This window comes from Schistocerca gregaria, chromosome 4 (assembly GCF_023897955.1).
Source record: "Schistocerca gregaria isolate iqSchGreg1 chromosome 4, iqSchGreg1.2, whole genome shotgun sequence".
Lineage (NCBI taxonomy): Eukaryota > Metazoa > Arthropoda > Insecta > Orthoptera > Acrididae > Schistocerca > Schistocerca gregaria.
In genome coordinates this window covers 78,674,390-78,695,017 of record NC_064923.1, presented here as the reverse complement: position 1 = coordinate 78,695,017, position 20,628 = coordinate 78,674,390, and the positions used below count along the sequence as shown (strand labels likewise).

The 20,628-nt window shown below is 42.0% G+C and overlaps 1 protein-coding gene across 1 annotated transcript in view; it reads left to right on the top strand.

Annotated features, from left to right (window-relative positions):
* LOC126267138 (uncharacterized aarF domain-containing protein kinase 5-like) overlaps positions 1-20,628 on the top strand; it is a 156,113-nt gene that overhangs the window by 42,964 nt on the left and 92,521 nt on the right. Inside the window, exon 4 of the mRNA XM_049972062.1 lies at positions 13,505-13,639. Coding sequence (XP_049828019.1) covers positions 13,505-13,639 — 135 coding nt within the window. The remainder of the gene's footprint in view (positions 1-13,504; positions 13,640-20,628) is intronic.

The following is a 20,628-nucleotide window of genomic DNA, read 5'->3' as shown; positions in this document are numbered from 1 at the left end:
GAGCCATGTGGACAGTGATGGGCCAGGTCTGCTTCCACCCAGTACTTGGATCCATTGGTAACCAAGACCAGATACTTGCCAGGACAAAATGTTGCAAGATGTGGTTGGTACAGAGTGAAGACAGTCCTTGAGCTGCACAAAAGCATGCTCACAATCTGCAGACAAAACAAAAGGACGATTGTAGCTGCTCTGGGAATGAATTAGTGACAATAAGCTACTTCGTTGAAGAATGCCAGAAGTTCTCGTAAATTGTAAATTGGATGGGTGGGGCAAAGCCGTAATGGCAGTAACATGTTCCATGAGGTCCACACACTGCTGGGTAATTTCATGACCCAAGTAAACAATAGAAGGCTGGAGAAATTGAGACTTGGCAGCATCGCATTTGAGGGCCACAGCCTGTAAAGCTGCAAACAAAGAACGGATGTTACGTAGGAGAACCTACATAGTGGCATTTGCCACAATATCATCAAGATAATTGATGCACTCAGGGACACCCAACATAACTTGTTCTAAAAACTGTTGAAAGATGGCAGGTGCACTAGCAATCTCAAACATTAGCTGTTGTTATTGTAAGAGTTTGAAAGTCATATTAACTACAAGGAACTCGTTTGAAGCCTTATCCTACGAAATCAGAATGTAGGCTTTGGCCAAGTCTATTTTCGAAAAAAAATTGTCCTCCAGCCAACGTTGTGAGCAATTCCTGCATCTACATCTATACTCCGCTAGCCACCAAGCGGTGTGCGGCGGAGGGCACAATTCGTGCCAAAGTCATATTTCCCCCTGTCTGTTCCACTCGCGGATCGCACGAGGGAAAAATGACTGTCTTGAATGCCTCCGTACAAGCTCTAATTTCCCTTATCCTTGAATGGCGATCATTGCACAAGTTGGTGGTGATAATATATGCTCTACATAAGATCGGATTTCGGAATTTAGTGAGCAGGCCCTTCTGATAAGTGCACCGTCTGTCTACAAATGTGTCCCACTTCAAACTTTCTATGAGATTTGTAACACTCTCACGATGGCTAAATGTACCAGTCATGAATCTTGCCACTCTTCTTTGCACCTTCTCAATCTCTTCTATCAGACCCAACTGATAAGGGTCCCATGTAGACGAACATTACTCTTAAGACTGGACGAACTAACGTATTGTAAGCTATTTCCTTTGTTGAAGGACTGCACCGCTTGAGGATTCTACCAATAAACCGCAATCTAGAGTTCGCCTTGCCCATTCCTTGTGTAATCTGATCATTCCATTTGAGATCATTTCGAATAGTCAAACCCAGATACTTGATGGATGTTACCGCTAACAAAGACTTGGCATTTATTTTATATTCATACATCAATGTGGATTTTCGCCTTGTTATATGCAGTAGGTTACACTTACTAATATTGAGTGGTAACTGCCACGCATTTATTTTCTGCAAATCCTCATTGATTTGTTCACAACTTTTGTGTGATACTACTTTCCTGTAGACTACAGCATCATCAGCAAACAGTCTAATGGTGCTGGCAATACCATCAATCAGATCATTTATGTAAATCATAAAAAGTAGCGGACCTTTTACGCTGCCCTGGGACACACCTGAAGTTATGCTTGTTTCTGTTTAAGTCACCCTGTTCAGGATGACATACTGCTCCCTGTCTGTTACAAAACTTTCTATCCAACCACATATGTCATCGGATAGACCATAAGAGTGCACTTTTTGGAGCAAGCGACAGTGCGGAACTGAGTCGAATGTCAAGAAATATGGCATCAACCTGGGAGACGGTATCTAGAGCCTGTTGTATATCATGCACAAAGAGGGTCAGCTGTGTCTCGCATGACCGCTGTTTCCTAAAACCCAGCTAGTTTCTGCAGATGGGCTTCTCAGAGTCTAGAAAGGTCATTATGTCTGAACACAAAATATGTTCCATGATTCTACAACAAATCGATGTCAGTGAAATTGGCCGGTAATTATTTGCATCCGATTTTCTACCTTTTTTATAGAATGCTATGACCTGGGCCTATTCCAGTCCTGTGGAACTTTCCGCTGTTCCAGTGATCTCTGATAGATGATGGATAAGAATGGTGCTATATTTGTAGTATAGTCAACATAAAATCTTACAGGAATACCGTCTGGGCCAGATGCCTTCCTGGCGTCTAAGGATCTTAACAGTTTTACAGTCCCAGATACACTAAACACTATGTCAGCCATCCTTGCATTTTCTCAATAATTGAAAGGGGGAATGGTGCTGCAGTCCTGTACCGTAAACAAGTTTTTTAAAAATTGGTTTAGAATTTCGGTCTTCTGTTTATCATCATCAGTTACATTACCCATACTGTCAGCAAGAGAAGGTATTGAATTATTTGTATCATTCATAGATTTTTCGTACAACCAAAATTATTTTGGGGTTATGTTTAGAATTGCAGATGAAATATTGCTTTCAAATTCGTTAAAAGAATCTCTCATTGACCTTTTGACAGCTGCTTTCATTTTCCATGATTTCTGTTTGTCAGTGGGGCAGTGACTACGTTTAATATGACTGTGCAAAATTCTCTGCTTTCTCAGCAACTACGTAATATGTTTGTTGTACCAAAGTGGATCCTTTCTCTCCCCTATCTTCTTCAATTTTGTGGCGAGTTAAACTATTTCTGACAGCAACAAACACACCACCGCCAACCGTGTTCAGCCTATCCTTTCGGAACACTGTTAGGTTCTTCGAAAAAATTTCGGCTGAGCTTATATCCGGCTTTAGCCAGCTTTCAGTGCCTATAACGATTTGAGCATCAGTGCTTTCTATTAGCGCTTGGAGCTCTGCTACTTTCCCATCACAGCTACGACAATTTACAACTGTTATACCTCTGGTTCCTGTATCTACGTTTTTCCTGTGTTCAGCCTGCACCCTTTGTGACTGAAGCCCATCTTGTGTTTTCCCGAGACCCTCTAGCCTAAAAAACCGCCCAGTCCATGCCACACAGCCCCTGCTACCCGTGTAGCCGCCTCCTGCGTATAGTGGACACCTGACCTTTTCAGCGGAACCCCAAACCCAACCACCCTTAGTCTGTTTGTCACCAAGATATTTTATTTGTTCCCATCTCGAGTTAGTTTTCTAACCAATTGCTTGAGGTTGCATGTTGAGAGCACGCCTAGAATAACTTTACATGAGTCTTTGGTTCTGCCCCCTGTGATAAACATGTAATTTTCCCTGTCAATGGATGCCAAATTAAAGTCTCCACCTATAACTAATGGATAGTTTGGTTATTTATTTCCTGTGTACTCAAGACTTTCTCTGAAACGTTTTGCGACATTTGTTGCGGATGCTGGTGGCCTATAAAAACATCCTAATACAATGGTCAATCCTTGTCTGATTGACAGATTAGATTAGATTAGATTAGATTAGATTAGATTAGATTAGATTAGATTAGATTAGATTAATACTTGTTCCATAGATCATGAATACGACACTTCGTAATGATGTGGAATGTGTCAGGTTAATAAAAGATGTCTGTACAAGAAATTACATTACACAAAATATTGCATGACACTAATGATTAAGTTTTTTTTTTTTCCTTAGTTTATATCTAAAAATTCAGCCAATGAGTAGAAGGAGTTGTCATCTAGAAATTCTTTTAATTTATTTTTAAATGTTAGTTGGCTATCTGTCAGGCTTTTGATGCTGTTTGGTAGGTGCCCAAAGACTTTTGTGGCAGCATAATTTACCCCTTTCTGTGCCAAAGTCAGATTTAACCCTGCATAGTGAAGATCATCCTTTCTCCTGGTGTTATAGGTATGCACACTGCTATTACTTTTGAATTGGGTTGGATTATTATCAACAAATTTCATAAGGGAATATATATATACTGTGAGGTTACTGTGAGGATCCCTAGATCCTTAAATAGATGTCTGCAGGATGACCGTGGGTGGGCTCCAGCAATTATTCTGATTACACATTTTTGTGCAATGAATACTTTTCTACTCAACGATGAATTACCCCAGAATATGATGCCATACGAAAGCAGTGAATGAAAGTAGGCATAGTAAGCTAATTTACTGAGATTCTTATCACCAAAATTTGCAATAACCCTAATAGCATACGTAGCTGAACTCAGACATTTCAGCAGACCATCAATGTGTTGCTTCCAGTTTAACCTCTCATCAATGGACACACCTAAAAATTTTGAAAATTCTACCTTAGCTACAGACTTCTGTTCAAATTCTATATTTATTACTGGAGTTGTGCCATTTACTGTACGGAACTGTATATACTGTTTTTTATCAAAATTTAAAGAGAGTCCGTTTGCTGAGAACCACTTAATAATTTTGTGAAAAACATCATTTACAATTACATCACTTAGTTCTTGGTTTTTGGATGTTATTACTATACTTGTATCATCAGCAAAAAGAACTAACTTTGCATCTTCATCAATGTGGAATGGTAAGTCATTAATGTATATCAAGAACAGTAAAGGACAGCTTTATCCAGACTGTTTCACAGTCCGGCCCAGTATCAATTTCAATTGCATTTAAACAGCTTTTAACTGCAATGAACACACCACCTCCCATATCATCTGTCGTCTCCTTCCTAACCATAGCCCAGTCTGAGTTCAAAATTTCACTGCTATTTATGTCTGGTTTCAACCAGCGTTCGGTACCTAGTACAATAGGGTGCTGATGACCTCGATGTTGAGTGCACACACACACACACACACACACACACACACACACACACACACACACACACACAAATATTGGCATTGCTACTGTTTATTTCGAAGAGTAACTCATGGATCTTGGTACAAACACTTTGACAATTTACTAACATGAGATTTAGCATATTTAAATCCTTTGGAATGACCTGTTTAGGTGAACTAACAGATTTTACAGTTGGCACACCCACATCAGCATCATGAACTGGTAATTTTTCAGGCCAACGGTTTATTTTCCGTGGGGAGGAAACTAATCTAAAAAAAAACCATGTGCATGCCACAAGTACTGTGCTACCCATGTAGCTGCTTCCTGTGTGTAGCGAACACCTAATCTATCGAGGGGCATCCTACAACCTTCCACCGCATAGAGTCGACATAGCCTCTGGTTTAGATTCTCCACTTGACTTCAAACCAGAGGACTCGGGTCCACCCTGGGTACGATGCTGCAGATTGTCAGCTTGGCTTCCACTCCTCGAGAGATGGAAGCTGCCTTCGCCAGTTTAGCCAACCATCGAAAGGACCCAAAGATTTCCTCAGAACCCTGACGACAGGCATCGTTGGTGCCGACATGTGCAACAATCTGCAGCTGGGTGCATCCTGCACGCTCTATAGCTGCGGGATGAGCCTCTTCCACATCCCGGACAAGGCCCCCCAACAAGCACACCGAGTGAACATTGGACTTCTTTCCCACCCTAGCCGTAATGTTGCAGAGGGGCTCCATGACCTGCCTAACATTGGAGCTCCCAATAACTAACAAAGTGCCACCCTCACATGCCCATCAGGACCTCACTGAAGGAGCGGCCACTATCCTGGCAGAAGGTGCATTCTGATCCGGCCCAGCCTCACCCCCAGCATCAGATAGCACACTGAATCTATTAGCAAAGTGCATTGGATTTGGCAGGAGCCTCAGCCTTCGCTTTGCGGCTTGAGACCTCGTCACAGTCTGCCACCCACACTGAGGTGAGAGTGTGCAAGCCGGCTTAGTCGCACCAGAGGGCGGCTCAGTAACAGGGAGCTGTGATGTCCCCCCCCCCCCACCACCACCACCACCACCACCCCACACCACCCCACCCCACCCCACCCCACCCCACCCCCCATCACCCCACCCCTTCACATCTAGCACAGCAGAGGCTGCCCCAGGCACCCCATCCCCACCGCATCTCAAGGTGGCACGCTGGAGCTTGTTGACTGTGGCCAACAAAGCTTCCAGCTCCAGGTGACGTAGGGGGCTACACGTCTCTGATTGCCTGTGCATTGATAGTGGCACAGAACTGAAGTCGACCAGATGGCTTCCTTGTGATCCCTAAGTGCATAGCCCATTCACTTGAAGAAATTGTTGTAGTCCCACCCAGTGACATTAGCTGATTCAGCTCCAGCTTGACCTGGTTACGTAAAGCTGCTGGCACTAGCTGTGCTGGAAAAATAGTGAGGGCATATAAAGGATTTGAGGTTGATGTGTGACATGAAATGGTTCACAGAATATTACCCTGGTGCAAACAGATCTGAAAACTCAGGACTCAAGGAATCCAATTTGTGATAAGCAGCAGATGCACCACATTTGTAACAGAAAAAGCAAAAGTAGCAATGGCAGGTAACCCATAAAATTTTCACATCTGCATCATTAACCACCAGGTATGTAACACAATGGTCAATTGACTCATCAAGTATATCTGATGCGAATTGACCAAGAATAGGCATCTGCTGTTTGTTACAGCTTACCAACCGACACTCGACGGGCATCAACAATGGGGACCCGAGCATGGCCTATGTCTGGGAGTTAAATAGGGGCACAGTGTCCCCCATGTTGACTTGTATGGTAATTCCATGGAAAGTTTGTTCTTTCTTGCCTGCAGACAGTGGCTAAGACAACAACATAACAGTATGAATATCAACACCCATTGATTCCTGCAGTGACTTTTGAGGGAGTAGGGATTGACATATCACCACTGTGTGAGCCTTTTCTTCTTTTACATTTGTGGCAAGAAACCCAATGGTTGGTGCAGGCCACCCACTTGTGCTGTATGAAGCAAGAGGGGCAAGAAAGAAAGGTGTTCACTTTGCCTGCTGCCAATGACGTGTTAATCTGTGGCAGTCTGGTTGGCTTGTTTGTACTGCGGCTACCCCTTCTTCTCCCAGCACATGAGGTTCCAAGCCCTGGCTCTGCATGCTGTCAATAATGGCTACACCACTCCGAGCCTGTAACTGGTGGCCTGTTGTGTGAGAGACCTCAAATGATTGTGAAATATTCAAAACTTCTGCCAAATTAAGGGCAACCTAGTGCACCTCCGTATCTGGGGCCAAATGAATGATTGCATCATGGACCATAGTGCCTGCATAAGACTCCTGGGTTAGCCATGATAAACTAACATGATGTAGGCGGTAAATCTCAGCTGCCCAAGTGTGATACAATTGCTGTGGCTGTTTGCGACATTGGTAGAATTCAGCACATGCAGCGACAAATGTGTATGCTTCTGATGATACAAGGACAACAAATGACACATATTGTAACAAGAAGCAATGCTGGCTCTTGCAGAAGGCCTAACTGGTGCAGTATGTGGTATATGAGGGAGTATCCATGACAGTTCTCGATCACCTGGAATGCCATGAAATGTTGGTGAAGCTGCCCTTTTAAGCATCCCGTTGTTCCATGGATTCATCATACAGAGAGAACAATGGTGGTGAGCAATTGGCAGTGGAGCCTGGATCAGCATAACCAACAACCATTCCAGCACGGCTGTATTTGTCTGCTGTTGTTGTAGGAGTGACTTAGAGTGGAGCCTCCATGGAAGAGCTGAATGGCAGAAAAACCATAGGATCCGAAATACGTGAAAATCGTAGCCTCGCTTGTCATCACTGGTGTTCTAACTAGAAACACAAGAAAACACATGGCTATAAAACAGAAACAGTTTATTAGGTCGTAGAATGACGACAGGGACTGGAGACCCATGTATAGTGTTGATTGTATGGAAGGTACTTCCATAACTGAAGTAGCCAAAGTGCTCTGTTTTTCAAAAGGTGCGGTAGCAAAGGTTTAGACCACTTACAGACAAAAAACATCACCCAGTAACTCACAACGGGGCCAAAAGTATGTGTTTCGTGCTCATGACAGTCAGTCATTGAAGAGGATTGTGATGAAAAATGAGATGACAACAGCTGCAGAAGTCACAGCAGAACTGAATATCACAATTGCAAAACCTGTCAACACCAAGCAACACAAAGGGAGCTCAAAAAGCTGGGAATTGTAGGGCAGGCTGGAATTCCAAAACTATGCAGCAGTGATGCAAATGTCTGTAACAGGAAAATGTGGTGCTGAAGCCATAAAACCTGGAACTATGAAAGAAAGTCGTTTGGTCAGGTCAGGCTTGTTTTACACTGTTTTCAACTTCTGGCAAGTATATGTTTGGTTTACACTGTCTTAAGCCTGCAAGGCATACTGCTTACTAGCAAGAATAAAACATGGCAGGAGTTTGGTGAAGATGTTGCCCATTGTTGTTGGGCAAGGTCGCTTTTACTGTCAATGGTTATGTGACCAGTTCTGCTGGTCAAGTCCATCTGTTGATACAGCATTTGTTCCCCAATGTTGATGATGTGTTCAATGACAACAGGGTCCCTGTTTACACAACTTGCATTGTCCAAGACTAGTTTTGTGAGGACAAGGATGAATTGTCACATCTTCCCTAGCTACCACAGTCACCAGATCTCAATATTATTTAAACTTTGTGGTCTTTTTTGCAGAGAAGTGTAAATTCCAACCACAGAAATTCCAGGATGTAATTATGACAACATTATAAAAAGGAAGTAATGCCACTCACCATACAGAGGAGATATTGATTCGCAGACAAACACAACAAAAAGACTGCAATATATATTGAGTCTTTGGCCAAAAGGCCTTTTTCTAAACTAGGAAACACACAGACATTCATGCAAGCACACTTCACCACACACACACACACACACACACACACACACACACACACGACAAGCCTGAGTCTAGTCTCAGTGCCCAGAGACAGTGGTCACAGTTATGCTTGCATGTGCGTGTGCGCGCGTGTGTGTGTGTGAGAGAGAGAGAGAGAGAGAGAGAGTTGTCTACTTTAGAAAAGGACTTTGTGGCTGAAAACTCAACATAGATGTTGTATCTGCCTGTGACTCAAAGTCTCCTCTGTGTGATGAGTAACAGTCTTTCCTTTCCTTAATACCATCATTGTCACCTAAAACTGTCAGCATTTTGCAAGAGGAATACTATAAGATTCTCTAGAAAACCATACAGTGTCTGTATTTATCCATTTTGAATGACAATGGCTTTCCTACACTGTATGGTAATGTTTTGTGTTTTTGGTGTTTCTATATTTTCATTGACACCCTGTATTTCCCTTAAAACAGTTTTATTTTGGCTTCTACATTAAAAATAGAAGTTCATTTGAGCTTCAAAACAATATGTCAATCAAGAAGGCAGTCTTCACCTGTGTGAATGAGATCTAAAAATGAGCAGTCTCCCAGTAGTATCTTTTGTTTAAGCAGTTTGCGAGTAAATATGTTTGCTTAATATGATGAAAACCTTTGACTGGGTTAATCACAGACTAATATCACTGTTACTTTGGGACCTGTTAGGTAACATGCTAAAATCCTATCATGATAACAAGGAAGCAAAAAGTCATAGTGAAAATTGTTGATTACAAATCAAGAGCAGCTGTTGTACCAGAGTGAGGATCTATTCATTATGGAATCTCTTAGGATTCAATTCTGGATCTGATTCTTGCTTATAATGTACTCACACCTGGTGATCATGAGACTTGATTGCAAACAACATCTAAATTGTGACTGTAAGTTAGTCAACCAAAGGCACAAATAACATTCTATCCAAATTCATGAACTATGTTACTGTCAACTCTCCTTCCTACAATCCTTGCAAGACCAATTATAGCCATCAAACTGCTGTAGAAATAAGCTAAGTTTGCAATCGGAAAACTAAACACCACATCTTTCAGATAGCCCCACAGCCAGAGGTCACATGGATTAAGATCAGGTGATCGGGAGGGCCAGGCTGTAGGGAAATGGCAGCTGATAATTCTAGCATTTCCGAAATGGAGCTTCAGCAGCTGCTTAACTTGATTTTCAGTGTGCAGAGGCACACCATCTTGCATAAAAATGACCCATCCACAAATCCATGCTGTTGGAGAGCTGGAATGATGTGGTTGCATAAAAGAGACTCGTAGCGCTTACCACTGACGGTACAGGTAACAGGACTGGAAGCACCTGTGGCAGCTGTCTCTTTGAAAAAATATGGCCCGATGATAAATGATGCCATAAACCGGCACTACACAGTGAGTTTTTCAGGATGAAATGGTACTGGTTTATTTGCGGTTTAATTTGCCACTACCCATATTTGACAATTCTGTGTATTGACATATCCTGTCAAATGGAAGTGGGCTTTGTTTGTCCACAAAATCTTCCATGGCCAATCATTGTTCACTTCCAAGTGAGCAAGAGGTCTGTCTTGCTGGCAGGTCAACAGGAAGCAACTCATGCACATGGGTGATTTTGAATGGATAGTAAAGAACGATGTATCATAGAATTTTACGCATCATGCTCACGGGTATGTCTAATGTTCGGGCAATTCTCCATGCACTACACGTTTGCACACCATCACTCATGTCATCCTGCATTGCTGTGGTCACTGCTTCCACTGACATCGAATCAATTCGTTTTCTCCCTCCACCAGGTTGCACACCTAAAAAACCTGTCTTTCCAAATTTCTGAATCATTTTCTTCAGACTCACAACAGTCATCAGACCAATGCCTTTTTTCAAACCCTTCAGTGTCCAGAACTTCTGCAGAGCGACTTGTGCACAGTCATCATTCTTGTAAGACAGCTTTACAAGCAGAGAACAATCTTGCATTGAGGCAGTTGTGGCAAATGTTGCAGATGCGAATGGAGGAAAAACCATGTACCTGGGTATTTATCCTGACTTCAGTGGGTCGTGCACATAACAGGGGTTTTCATTTACATATTCTGACATGTAGAGTACCATTTATTGATTAAGTTTTGCACTATATTTTTCTTCTGGCATATGTTTTCCCCCTTTTTACCATAATATTCTGTTGCAATGTGACGTCATTCTGACCAGTGGTGTTATTTCTACAGTGTTTTGAAAGTTTAACTTTAATTATAATCACTCTGTAGAAAACAAGTAGACAGCTAAGTAAGAGCTTTGAGCTCAATGAGGCTGCCATATGAATAAGCCTGATGTGGCTGTTAATGGCTTTGTATTGCCTCTCCTACATTGTTAAAAAGCATACATTATTGTCTTTTGTTCTACTGATCCGTTCTTTATTCTGCAAGTAGCTGAGTCTATGAAAAAACCTTACACAGTACTTTTCTTTTGCCAAGTACCTTGGTGATTCTTATTTTGCCTACATGTGTCTTAACTTTTGTGTTTGTCTAACCAGAATCATTGAACTTTTTCTGCTACTTATGCATCTGGAAATGCTGTTCCCGGTGTTTCATTTCTATGTACCCAGCTGTGCAAGACTGCATGGTGGTTAAGGCCCTGAACCCATATTTAAAAGAAGCAGGATTCAGACCCCTGCCTGGCCATCTATATTCAAGTTTTAAACAATGGAAAATCCAGGATGGACCGTAACAGTATAATGTTTTCAATGTGAATTTCATATTATTTCATTTATCTCGATGGCTGCTTCAAGGCCTGTGCCATCTGGATCCTTACTGCCAACACCAGTCTTTCTGAAATGCACAGGTGGGAACTTTCCCTGCAATATATCCTACATTCCTGTAACCCTTCTGGCCTCAACCTTTGGTAGTCATTGTCCTTACCCATCTAGCCCTTCCCTGTTCCCATTCCAGCACTACACAGCCCTCTGTTCCACCAATGTACCCAGTCTTTTCACTTCTGTCCTTTTCTGCTAACCCCCTTCTCTCCCCCACCCTCTGTCTAACCTCCTGACTGCACCTAGCTGCCCCACTCTCCACCTCATCCCTGCATGCTCCCAGCAGCAGTTTACCATCCCCCACCACTACCCTGCTGTTCCACCCCCTTCCCACCCCAGCCTCCTCCTTACCCCCACCTGGTTGCCTGTCCCATAATGCCCTGCTGCTTGCAGTCTGACTCCAGCTGCCAGACTCTGTGGTGATGTGCGTGTGAGTTGCATTTGTGTGACCATGTGCTTGTGTGTATGTTGTCTGTTTTTGCCAAAGAACTTGTTGGGCAAAAGCTAACTTTCCAGCAGTCTTTTTGTTGTGCCTTTTTGCGACTCAGTGTCTTTGATTTATGGTGAGCAGCAACTATTCTTTTCATTAGATTGTTATATTCGTTTTTTGTTGTTTTTCAGAGTTGATAAGGGCAAATGCCAAGATGATTCCCGTGAAAAGTGTATAGACTGTTTCCTTTCCGATCCTTTTTGTATTAGAGTTTTTTCTCGGCATCCAGCAACCTTGCCATTGACAGGACACTAAACTGCCCTCTTCCCTCCTTTCCTTTTGTGTACTAAGCGACAGTGTTATCAAGTTGTCGTATGTGACAGCAGCCACTTGCTCCTCACAGATGTGGATTGGACAGTAGGGACATCCTTGGGCTGAGCAGTTTATCTTGGGTAGTCTTTGGAGTCTTCAGAGTGTGGATAATGTTTTCTCAATTCGAGATCCAGTTTAGCACTAGTTTTAGACAGAGAGATTACAGCATGTGGTGCTGATACGAAACAAGGCATACCACACTATTTAGAGCTCTGGTAAATTCACCATCATAATTGGAGCTTCTTTTGCCGTTTTAAAATTTCACATGGAGGCTAGAGTTCTTAGTTACGTCTTTGCTATTGATTTACAGTAGTCGTTGCAGTTCAGAGGTCTCCATAAGAGACAGGTATAAATGTTTGTTTCGTGGTTCAGCACACTTCAGTTCACTTAGGAAAAAGATAATAGACAATGTTTTTGGACTTGTTTACATGCAATGAAAGTTGGCAAGGAAAAGTGATTATTTTTGATACATGGTGCTTAAATAAACTGCATTGCGTAAGAATACATGATAATGCATGACATCACGTCACCTGTGCTGCCCTGACCTTCCTCTGTGTGGAGGGTGTGTGACAGTTGCCATTCTTCAGGCCTCTTATCCACTGAAAATGTCTGATCATGATCATAGAATGAAGGCATTCATGGCCGGTGTTTGTGTGTTTACTGATTCGTGTTTGTGAGTTTGGCTCTAGTCCAAGTGTTACTGAGAGACTGGCACCCATCAGTTGCCAGCTACTATGAATACTGGCAGAGAGTTGAAACAGCATGAAACTATGTTCTCACATTTGTCATCCAGGCTCATTTGCATTAGAGCCATTGCCATCTTTATACTTAATTTTGCACCCTGTATATCCTACAATCACCTACAAATTTAATTGTATACTGTTCTGGCTGTATAGAATACGCACAGCAAGTAAAATTTCATTATTTGATATCCTTCCTGAGGCTGCAAGTTTAACACTAGCAATATAACTAAAAAATTGACTGTTTGACTACTATGATGTGTTGTTTTCTACATATGTCTAGTTCTCATAATTTTCATAGTTATTGAGGCTGCGTGGGTGTCTAAGAGGTATTGGCCTTGACTCCCTGTAGCTGCCATGATTTAAGTTGCAAGTTTTACAAAACATGCAGGCCACTTTAGTGACGTGAGCAATGTTCATCAACCACTGACCTGTATTTGTTGTTCATTTATTGATTAATTTGAATTTTTTTTAAATAGATGTGTATGTTGAAAATTATTTGTTCCAAATAATCAAAATAACATTTCATTGATATTTCTGTTTTAGGCCCTTCAGGATAAGTGCTTGACTCGTGAAACAGGAGAAGTTCTTCAGTTATTTATGGAAGACTTTGGAAAACCACACACAGAGATATTTGAAACTTTTGATGAGGAACCTATAGCAGCAGCTAGCCTTGCCCAGGTCAGTAGCAAACTTCATGTTTAAAGATATATTAGACAGCAGTAAAGTACCCATGTACATTTACAAGTTCTCAAAATAAGAACAGAATTGATGAAAATGAATAGAAAGGGGGGATGCCCTTACAAGGCTTTCTTGAGATTAAAAGCAAATAAGATGGGGGTTTTGATAAATAAACTGCAAAGGGAAGAAAAAGTAACTCAGAATGGGATGTACTTGAGGAGTGGGAACCAACTTTGCATATTTACAGTAGCAAAGTTACAAATTCTGTACACTGACAATGAACTACAGGCTGGTAGTTGATAAAACGTGATGGGATTCATTGCGGTAGTTTTGAGAATGGCTTGGTTCTGGTCTAGTATTACTTACTCAAGAAAGACGACCATTAGCAGAATCTTGTATAAAATTGCTGCCAGCTATGCAATTAGATAAGTTTTGGCATCTGCTCCTACAGCAATTTTATTTTGCGCAATATTGTTCTAAGTAAAGTATAATTGTGGACAGTTCAAAAAGTTTTTGACTGCTATTTTTTCCATTTCTTTTGTGACTGGTTTCAATTATGTGATCATCATCAGATGCATCTATCCGTTTAAATTAGTAAACAAAATTTTGTTTACTAGGTTGGGAAGACAAACTCATTTGATGACGTGTTATATGTAAGGGGCAGTAAATGCAAAAAGACAGGTGAAAGAAAAATCATTTCATTGTTTATTGTTATAAAATAATTGCCACAACTGTTTCTACATTTATCCCAGTGTGAGACAGAATGGTCAACGCCTTCATCGAAAAATGTATGTGGTTGCCTGCAGAACCATGATTGTACCCAGGTTTGCACCTCTTTGTCTTAAGAAAAACAGCATCCATCAATGTCTTTCTTCAGGTGACCAAAAATATGCAAATTGCATGGGAGAGATTGGGACTGTATGGAAGATGGGCAGGCCCATATGTTGCCAAGGTTGTTTCAGCTTTGCTGCAGGAGTTCTGCTGGGATGCCTCTACACATTCTCCATATACTCCCAATCTCTCCCCATGCAGTTTCCACATTTTTGGTCCCCTGAAGACAGAAATTTGTGGACGTCGTTTTTCTTCAGATTAAGAGGTGCAACATGGATACAATTGTGGATCCGTAGGTAACTGCAAACATTTTTTCTTTGAAGGCATTGATGATGTCAAGCTTCATACAGCTTAAGTCATACACAAAAAACAATCATGCAAGGATGTGTTATGTTCTGTGAAGAGTGCAGAGCATCTAAAGCAAGCGTTATGTGGTCCACTTTCAAAGCAGTACAAGTGCAGTTCCCTGTAACGTCTGGTAGTAATCCAGTCCTGGAAAGCACAGATCCTCTACTCTGTACACCAAGCAAGTTGACAGACACCAGACTAAGATGACAGTAAGTCAGTCATTGTGGTGCCACAGTTTTTTCTGCTGAGGTGAGGCATGTGGTTTATCCACGACTCACTTATGGTGTTACTTAGGATGAAAGTGCAAGGAGCTGGCTGGCCACATTGTCTACGGACTTCTAACAGCTTCTGCCTCTCGCAGCAGTCTACATTGATAGTGAACTCTGATGGAAATGCGTCAAGGGAGAATTTTCTTATGGGAATACCTCAAGGGAGTATTTTCCTATGGGAATCCATCAAGAGAGAAATTTCTTTTAACATTTTCTGTTTTTTATGTGGACTTGAGTGCAGTGCCTTAAGTGACTTCAGTTAGTATTTGAAATTCCTCCCCCTTTTGTGGTTTATGGTGTTTTGTTAGTGCAATTACTTCAGACAAAAAGAAACTTTCTAGGAGATGAAAATGAGCCTATATTACTGGCAATGACAACTGCTGAAGAAAGCAGGACTCCAGTCTCTGTCAAACTGTCCAAATTTAGGTTTTCTGTGATTTACCTAAAAGGAGCAACGTGAATGCTAGGATGGTCCACTGCACAGCCAATTCCTTCACTATTATTAGTCTGTCTGAGCTTATGCTCTGTCTCTAATGACCACCATCCATGAGGCATTAAACTTGTATTCTTTCTCCTGTCTTTCTTTAATATGCACCAGGATATGCCACTTCCTGCAGAATTATTCAAGAAATATTGAATGTAGCTTTGGGAAAAACAACAATGAGCATATCTTTCCAAAATGTTCAGCATGATCTTTGTTTTCACCAGAAGATAATGAGTTGGTCAAACACGTTACTTATAAAAATTCAGGCTGTAGGATGACATCAGATAAGAGTTATAAAAACTAATACACTAATTCCGAAAAGCTAAATATGAGGACCATTCAAATGAAACCTGGTCAGTGTGTCTACCATTGCCTTACATGTGAGGTGGCACCACATAACTGCGGGTATGGTGGTGCCATCTATTTGTAGAGAGACTGATGCGTGCGCACTGTTTGATGTTGTGTAGCGCCAGTGTGGTTTCACCAAACATGCAGATGAGTAAGCAGTAACAATGAGGAGTATTCGATTTTTGGCTACGGAGGGAGTTGGAAGCTGTGAAATGTAGCGATGAGTGTAGGCTGTGTGCAGTGAGTACAGTCTGAGTCATTCAAGTGTTGTGGAATGGCACAAATGATTCCTTGAGGGCCTCGAGTCACTGGAAGATGATGATTGAACTGGACAGGCTCATTGTGTCATCATGCCAAAATGGTTGCGGGAGTGAATACTTTAGTCTTGGATAACTGCAGAATCACTGTGGATGAGATCCATTGGTTACTGGCTATTAGTGTGGGCACCGCTCACACCATAGTGCATCAACACTGGAACTGTTGAAAAATCTGTGCGCAGTGGGTTCCCCATCGACTGCCTGCCGAACAGTGCAATTTTTGAATGGCACTATCTTTGAGTCCTGCTGCATGTCTACTGTCATGTGTACTACGTATAACTACATTTTTGAGTTGGTAAAATCATTACTGTTACTTCACACTAGTGACTGGGTTTCATTTGAATGCCCCGTATACAATCAAGAAATGAGAACATATTTTCTTACCTGGAGGCTTATAGGGTCACAGAACAGTATAAAGCTTAATCAGGATATTTATGTCATCAGTGGTGTCCAAAATGTAAATACAGAAGCTTAATACCAAGAAGATCAGTTTGGATTCCGTAGAAATATCGGAACACGTGAGGCAATACTGACTCTACGACTTATCTTAAAAGCTAGATTAAGGAAAGGCGAACCTACATTTCTAGCATTTGTAGACTTAGAGAAAGCTTTTGACAATGCTGACTGGAATACTCCCTTTCAAATTCTGAAGGTGGCAGGGGTGAAATACAGGGAGCGAAAGGCTATTTACAATTTGTACAGAAACCAGATGGCAGTTACGAGTCGAGGGGCATGAAAGGGAAGCGGTGGTTGGGAAGGGAGTGAGACAGGGTTGTAGCCTCTCCCTGATGTTATTCAATCTGTATATTGAGCAAGCAGTGAAGGAAACAAAAGAAAAATTTGGAGTAGGTATTAAAATCCATGGAGAAGAAATAAAAACATTGAGGTTCGCCGATGACATTGTAATTCTGTCAGAGACAGCAAAGGACTTAGAAGAGCAGTTGAACGGAATGGACAGTGCCTTGAAAGGAGGATATAAGATGAACATCAACAAAAGCAAAATGAGGATAATGGAATTTAGTCGAATTAAATCAGCTGATGCTGAGGGAATTAGGTTATGAAATGAGACACTTAAAGTAGTAAAGGAGTTTTGCTACTTGGGGAGCAAAATAACTGATGATGGTTGAAGTAGAGAGGATATAAAATATAGACTGGCAATGGCAAGGAAAGTGTTTCTGAAGAATATAAATTTGTTAACATCGAGTATAGATCTAACTGTCAGGAAGTCTTTTCTCAAAGTACTTATGGGGAGTGTAGCCAAGTACGTAAGTGAAACTTGGACAATAAACAGAACAGTAGTTTTCAAAATGTGGTGCTACAGATGAATGCTGAAGATTAGATGGGTAGATTGTGTAACTAATATGAAGGTACTGAGTAGAATTGGGGAGAAGAGGAATTTGTGGCACAACCTGACTAGAATAAGGAATCAGTTGGTAGGACATGTTCTGAGGCTTCAAGGGATCAGCAATTTAGTATTAGAGGGCAATGTGGAGGATAAAAATCACAGAGGGAGACCAAGAGATGAATACACTTAGCAGATTCAGAAGGATGTATGTTGTAGTAGGTACTGGGAGATGAATTCACAATATACATAAATGACCTGGTGGATGACATCGGAAGTTCACTGAGGCTTTTTGCAGATGATGCTGTGGTGTATCGAGAGGTTGCATCAATGGAAAATTGTACTGAAATGCAGGAGGATCTGCAGCGAATTGACGCATGGTGCACGGAATGGCAATTGAATCTCAATGTAGCGAAGTGTAATGTGATGCGAATACATAGAAAGATAGGTCCCTTATCATTTAGCTACAAAATAGCAGGTCAGCAACTGGAAGCAGTTAATTCCATAAATTATCTGGGAGTACGCATTAGGAGTGATTTAAAATGGAATGATCATATAAAGTTGATCGTCGGTAAAGCAGATGCCAGACTGAGATTCATTGGAAGAATCCTAAGGAAATGCAATCTGACAACAAAGGAAGTAGGTTACAGTACGCTTGTTCGCCCAATGCTTGAATACTGCTCAGCAGTGTGGGATCCGCACCAGGTAGGGTTGATAGAAGAGATAGAGAAGATCCAACGGAGAGCAGCGCGCTTCGTTACAGGATCATTTAGTAATTGCGAAAGCGTTACGGAGATGATAGATAAACTCCAGTGGAAGACTCTGCAGGAGAGACGCTCAGTAGCCCGGTACGGGCTTTTGTTGAAGTTTCGAGAACATACCTTCACCGAAGAGTCAAGCAGTATATTGCTCCCTCCTACGTATATCTCGCGAAGAGACCATGAGGATAAAATCAGAGAGATTAGAGCCCACACAGAAGCATACCGACAATCCTTCTTTCCACGTACAATACGAGACTGGAATAGAAGGGAGAACCGATAGAGGTACTCAGGGTACCCTCCGCCACACACCGTCAGGTGGCTTGCGGAGTACGGATGTAGATGTAGATGTAGATGAATAATCTTGCACAGGATAGTGTAGCATGGAGAGCTGCATCAAACCAGTCTCAGGACTGAAGACGACATTAACAACATATTTATATAAGAAAAGGTTACAAGGTAGTGCTTGTTATGTACCCCTGTCTATAGATTTATCAACAAAAATAATGGATTTTTGAAAATATAATTTCATTGGGTAGATGAAAAGTCTACTCACCGATTGGCGGCAGAAGAAAACCCATTTAAAGGTATTGTAATATGCAAAATTTCAGAGCCAGTAGCACCTTCGGGCTGAAAAGAAAGGAAGAGGGTAGAAGGAAAAGAACTGGTGAGGTTTAGGGAATAGGGAGTGTTCAGGAAGGTTGCTCAGAACCATGGGACTGGGGAGAAGTACCGGGTGGGATGAAGAGGAAAGATTGATTGTTGGTGACTGCTCTGGACGAGGTTTGAAAACCTGAGCGCTTAAAGGTGGGAGATAGGGTGATACACCAGACAAAGATTACTGATAAAAAATATTGTATGAATTAATAAGAGTGGAAAGCTAAGTGTGTTGTATGTGGCAGAGGTTGGGGGCTGGGAAAAATACACAAGCCAGAAAATAAATGATATAGAAAACTAAAAGGACATACAGAAAATAACAGGTACTGAGAAGTTATGCTGAGGACAAAGAAAGTGATGTTAATTAAGGCAGGTGGCTGGCCAGAACCAAGGACATGTTGTACACATGCAGAGTTCTGAGAAACTAGTGTCTGGTGGAAGAATTGAGATGGCATGTGTGCTGAAATGGGCACCGAGGTTACGACTGTCATGTTGTAGACCATACTCTGCAACAGGATATTGTGTGGTGCCAGTATACACCCTTTGCCTAAGCCCATCCACTGTAACTGATAACTTGGTGGTAGTCGTGCCAATTTGAAAGGCCAAACAGTGTTTACATAACAGCTGGCACACAACATGTTTCATTTTTAGGTGGCTCTCCCTTTATATGTTTTGCCTGTTACAGGACATGGCTGTAGGTGGGTGCATAGGGCAAGTCTTACAGCGTGGATGGTCACTGGGGTAGGAGCCATACGCTAGGGAAATGGATGCATAAGGATTACAGGGTCTGATAGTGGAGATTGGGAGGCCAACTTTTCTAAGTGTCATGGGCAAAATGTCAAACAGAATGGACCTCACTTCAGGAAGTCATAGTCTTGTCGAACTGTGTGATTAATACATTCAAGACCAGGATAACAACACCGAGCGAGGTGGCGCAGTGGCTAGCACACTGGACTCGCTTTCGGGAGGACGACGGTTGAATCCTGCATCCGGCCATCCTGATTTAGGTTTTCCGTGATTTCCCTAAATCGCTCTAGGCAAATGCCGGGATGGTTCCTTCGCAAGGGCACAACCGACTTCCTTCCCTGTCCTTCCCTAATCCAATGAGGCCGATGACCTCACTGTCTGGTCTTCTCCCCGAAACAACCCAACCCCAACCCCCAACCCCCAACCAGGATAATACTGAGAGACAAGGGATGTGCTCCAAAGTTGTTTTTTGGAGGGATCAATGGTACCAGGATTGGATATGACTGCTCAGGAAATCTGCTTTTGAACTAGGCTGGTAGGGTAATTGCATCCAGTGAAGGCTGAGGTTTGAATGGTGGTGTACTGCTGTAAAGAGTGTGCATCTGAACAAATATGTTCGCCTCAGATGCCAAGGCTGTACGAGAGGGAACATTTGATGTGGGAAGGATGGCAATTGCCAGAATGCAAGTACCGTTGTTTGTTAGTATGTTTAATGTGAATAGAAGTGTGTAGCTGACCCATGGTGGGGATGAGTTCAACTTCAAGGAAAGCAGCATGGTATTTGGAATAAGACCATGTATTTAGAGATTCCAAGAATTTGAACACACACACACTTATAGCTTTTGGCCACAGCCTTCATCAGTAAACACACACACACACACACACACA